The sequence below is a fragment of the Pecten maximus genome, chromosome 5, assembly GCF_902652985.1.
Source record: "Pecten maximus chromosome 5, xPecMax1.1, whole genome shotgun sequence".
In the NCBI taxonomy this organism is placed as follows: Eukaryota; Metazoa; Mollusca; class Bivalvia; order Pectinida; family Pectinidae; genus Pecten; species Pecten maximus.
This window is the reverse complement of record NC_047019.1, coordinates 40,440,840-40,444,919: the sequence shown is the minus strand read 5'-3', so window position 1 is coordinate 40,444,919 and position 4,080 is coordinate 40,440,840. Positions and strand designations below refer to the sequence as shown.

The 4,080-nt window shown below is 38.5% G+C and overlaps 1 protein-coding gene across 9 annotated transcripts in view; it reads right to left on the bottom strand.

The window, feature by feature from the left end:
* LOC117328017 (ABC transporter F family member 4-like) overlaps positions 1-4,080 on the bottom strand; it is a 70,022-nt gene that overhangs the window by 3,570 nt on the left and 62,372 nt on the right. For all 9 annotated transcript variants that reach the window (XR_004532783.1, XM_033885324.1, XM_033885321.1 and 6 more), the window contains 4 exons: positions 4,003-4,071; positions 3,180-3,292; positions 1,606-1,708; positions 1,148-1,341 (listed from right to left, as the gene is read on the bottom strand). Coding sequence is in view for 8 of the 9 variants with exons in the window: in XM_033885324.1 (XP_033741215.1) it covers positions 1,148-1,341; positions 1,606-1,708; positions 3,180-3,292; positions 4,003-4,071 (479 nt within the window). In the remaining variant the exon portion in view is untranslated. The remainder of the gene's footprint in view (positions 1-1,147; positions 1,342-1,605; positions 1,709-3,179; positions 3,293-4,002; positions 4,072-4,080) is intronic.

The following is a 4,080-nucleotide window of genomic DNA, read 5'->3' as shown; positions in this document are numbered from 1 at the left end:
CTGTAAGACAATTGATTTCATGTTAAGTCACTGGATAGGAGAGAAGCAATTGTTGTTTTTATTATACAAATGACTCTGGTTCCTGAAACAGACATACATAACAGACCTGAATCAAACCAATTAGAAAATGTAACATTATATCTTAATACACTTCTGTATCGAACCAATTAGAAAATGTAACATTATACCTTAATACACTTCTGTATCGAACCAATTAGAAAATGTAACATTATACCTTAATACACTTCTGTATCGAACCAATTAGAAATGTAACATTATACCTTAATACACTTCTGTATCGAACCAATTAGAAAATGTAACATTATACCTTAATACACTTCTGTATGTACATGTACAAGTGTATAACACTATGATCAATGGTATAATTTAGTAAAATGCCTCCTTAAATTATTAAGAGAGACCCTTGTAATCAATACCTAGCAAATAAGCTATGAGACAAAAAAGGAATCACAATCATTAATTAGTCACCTTAAATTAACCTGCTATCCTAAGACATACATGTACTTGCATTAGACAATTGCTTTGTTGTACATGACATATATCTCAGATAGTGTGACCTTCACTGACCTCTACAGAATGTATCCTGCAACCTAGTCTATAAGCTATATCTCCTATCTGTGACAAGCTTCACTGTCTCTTGGCTCCTAAAGATATGTGACCTTCACTGTCTCTTGACCTCTAAAGATATGCGACCTTCACTGTCTCTTGACCCCTAAAGATATGCGACCCTCACTGTCTCTTGACCCCTAAAGATATGCGACCTTCACTGTCTCATGACCCCTAAAGATATGCGACCTTCACTGTCTCTTGACCCCTAAAGATATTCGACCTTCACTGTCTCTTGACCCCTAAAGATATTCGACCTTCACTGTCACTTGACCTCTAAAGATATGCGACCTTCACTGTCACTTGACCTCTAAAGATATGCGACCTTCACTGTCACTTGACCCCTAAAGATATGCGACTTTCAATGTCACTTGACCCCTAAAGATATGCGACCTTCACTGTCTCTTTATCCCTATAGATATGAGACCTTCACTGTCACTTGACCCCTAAAGATATGCGACCTTCACTGTCACTTGACCCCTAAAGATAGTATATCTCCCAATCTCTGACTAGTACCTACATGTTATAGGTCTCTAGGGGCCACTGTATGAAGTAGGACCAGACCCAGGGCTGTGTGATTCCTTGCGCATGTTTGAGTCGAGTCATGTTGGAGCGGGCCTCAAGGTTTCGTTCACGTCGTGCCAAAGCTATCTCCCGTCGGTGAGCAAGTTCCTTCTGCATCTGTTCCCGGGCCTCACTTTCAATTCTTTGTAACTGTTGGTAAAGAAACCAAACATGGAGATTATATCTAATTTACTAGGATAATCCTAAAACTATGTAGTCTAGTTTACACAAAGAATTCTGTATTATCACTTACAGTTCATATTCCTCATGATGTTGATATTATACATTCCTAGTAATATATGACTTTGTATGTTTGTTCCGGCTAAGTGATGAGTGTTGATGTAGTAGTTCTTTATTGATAAGTATTACATGTATAAGGAATCAACATCTTATTAACCCTGTTAAACATCTTACTTCTGCCAATCTTCTCTTTTCCTCCTGTAGTTTCCGATCCTCTTCCTCTGCCCGCTTTAATCTTTCTGCTTCCAATCGCTTCTCTTCTTCAATGATGGCTTGCCTGAAAAACACAAATGTATTCCTTTAATTGTATACATGCAGAACTATTGTCACATGGTCTCACTGTCTACCCCGAGTATACATAATTACCTGTAGTCACATGGTCTCACTGTCTACAGCGAGTGTACAGAATTACCTGTAGTCACATGCTCTCATTGTCTACAGTGAGTGTACAGAATTACCTGTAGTCACATGGTCTCACTGTCTACAGCGAGTGTACAGAATTACCTGTAGTCACATGGTCTCTCTGTCTACAGTGAGTGTACAGAAGTACCTGTAGTCACATGGTCTGACTGTCTACGGTGAGTGTACAGAATTACCTGTAGACAAATGGTCTGACTGTCTACAGTGAGTGTACAGAATTACCTGTAGTCACATGCTCTCATTGTCTACAGTGAGTGGACAGAATTACCTGTAGTCACATGGTCTGACTGTCTACCGCGAGTGTACAGAATTACCTGTAGTCACATGGTCTCACTGTCTACAGTGAGTGTACATAATTACCTGTAGTCACATGGTCTCACTGTCTACAGTGAGTGGACAGAATTACCTGTAGTCACATGGTCTGACTGTCTACCGCGAGTGTACAGAATTACCTGTAGTCACATGGTCTGACTGTCTACAGTGAGTGTACATAATTACCTGTAGTCACATGGTCTCACTGTCTACAGGAAGTGTACAGAATTACCTGTAGTCACATGGTCTCACTGTCTATAGTGAGTGTACATAATTACCTGCAGTCACATGGTCTAACTGTCTACAGTGAGTGTACAGAATTACCTGTAGTCACATAGTCTCACTGTCTACCGCAAGTGTACAGAATTACCTGTAGTCACATGGTCTCTCTGTCTACAGTGAATGTACAGAAGTACTTGTAGTCACATGGTCTGACTGTCTACGGTGAGTGTACATAATTACCTGTAGTCACATGGTCTCTCTGTCTACAGTGAATGTACAGAAGTACTTGTAGTCACATGGTCTGACTGTCTACGGTGAGTGTACATAATTACCTGTAGTCACATGGTCTCACTGTCTACAGTAAGTGTACAGAATTACCTGTAGTCACATGGTCTCACTGTCTACAGTGAGTGGACAGAATTACCTGTAGTAACATGGTCTCACTGTCTACAGTAAAAGTACAGAATTACCTGTAGTCACATGGTCTCACTGTTAAGAGTGAGCGTACAGAATTACCTGTAGTCACATGGTCTCACTGTCTACAGTGAGTGTACAGAATTACCTGTAGTCACATGGTCTCACTGTTAAGAGTGAGCGTACAGAATTACCTGTAGTCACATGGTCTCACTGTCTACAGTGAGTGTACAGAATTACCTGTAGTCACATGGTCTCACTGTCAAGAGTGAGTGTACAGAATTACCTGTAGTCACATGGTCTCACTGTCTATCTACAAATCTAATTTTTTATTACCTCATCATATTTTTTGAGCACATCCAATATACAATTTATAGTACCTTTTTCTCTCCTGTTCCTCCTCTATCAATCTTTTCTGTTCCTCTATTTGTCTTTTCTTGCGTGTAGCTTCCTCTCTCTCATCAATCAGTCGCTGCATTGCTTCCTCCTCTGCCTGACATATGGATGAGATTAATTGGAATGAGGAGAATGTCTGTATAACTTCCATGACTGTTTACAATTCAACTTTCACACATATTTCATTTGAACATTTCAGCAAGTGCAATCAAAGATTGCAAAGTGCACCGGTAGCAGCCATCACCAAATGCTTATACTAAAATTTCAGAGAAAACTTTTTAGAAAAAAAATTCTCATTGCATAAGTTAATGCATTTGATACACAATTACTTGAATATGTAGACTTTATTCAAATTCTGAGAGTAATCTAAATTTTTTTAGATTTAATGTCCCACAATTGAATCCAAAATGTGTGAAAATTCAGAAAAAATTCCAAATATTGCCAAAAATCAATATTGTCCTTTTATCGTATCTAGACTGACCTATGATGATAGCTGACATTGAAAAAAAACTTACCTAAAATTAAAAGTTTCTTTTCTTGAAAAAAAAGAGTAAATTTTGCTGTAACATCAGTCCTAGACCTCCAATGAATATATATATATAACAAATTTGAAAGGTGTGGGTTGTATACTAATTGATTTATAATATAAGCTTTTCACAAAAAGTTTTAAGTGGGGTGGGAAACCAGGTTGCCGATGAGGAGGATGGGGCAACAGCATTTAAAAGTTCAGTGATCTAATAAAATCACTTTCACAATCAAAGAACATCTTAGTAAAAAGAAATTTTGTAAACATCTGTATTGTCCTACCTGTCTCTCCAGCTCCCGGAGTTTCTCTTCTTCCTCCTCTGCAAGCCTTTCAGCCTCTCTCATCTCCTCCTGTAGTTA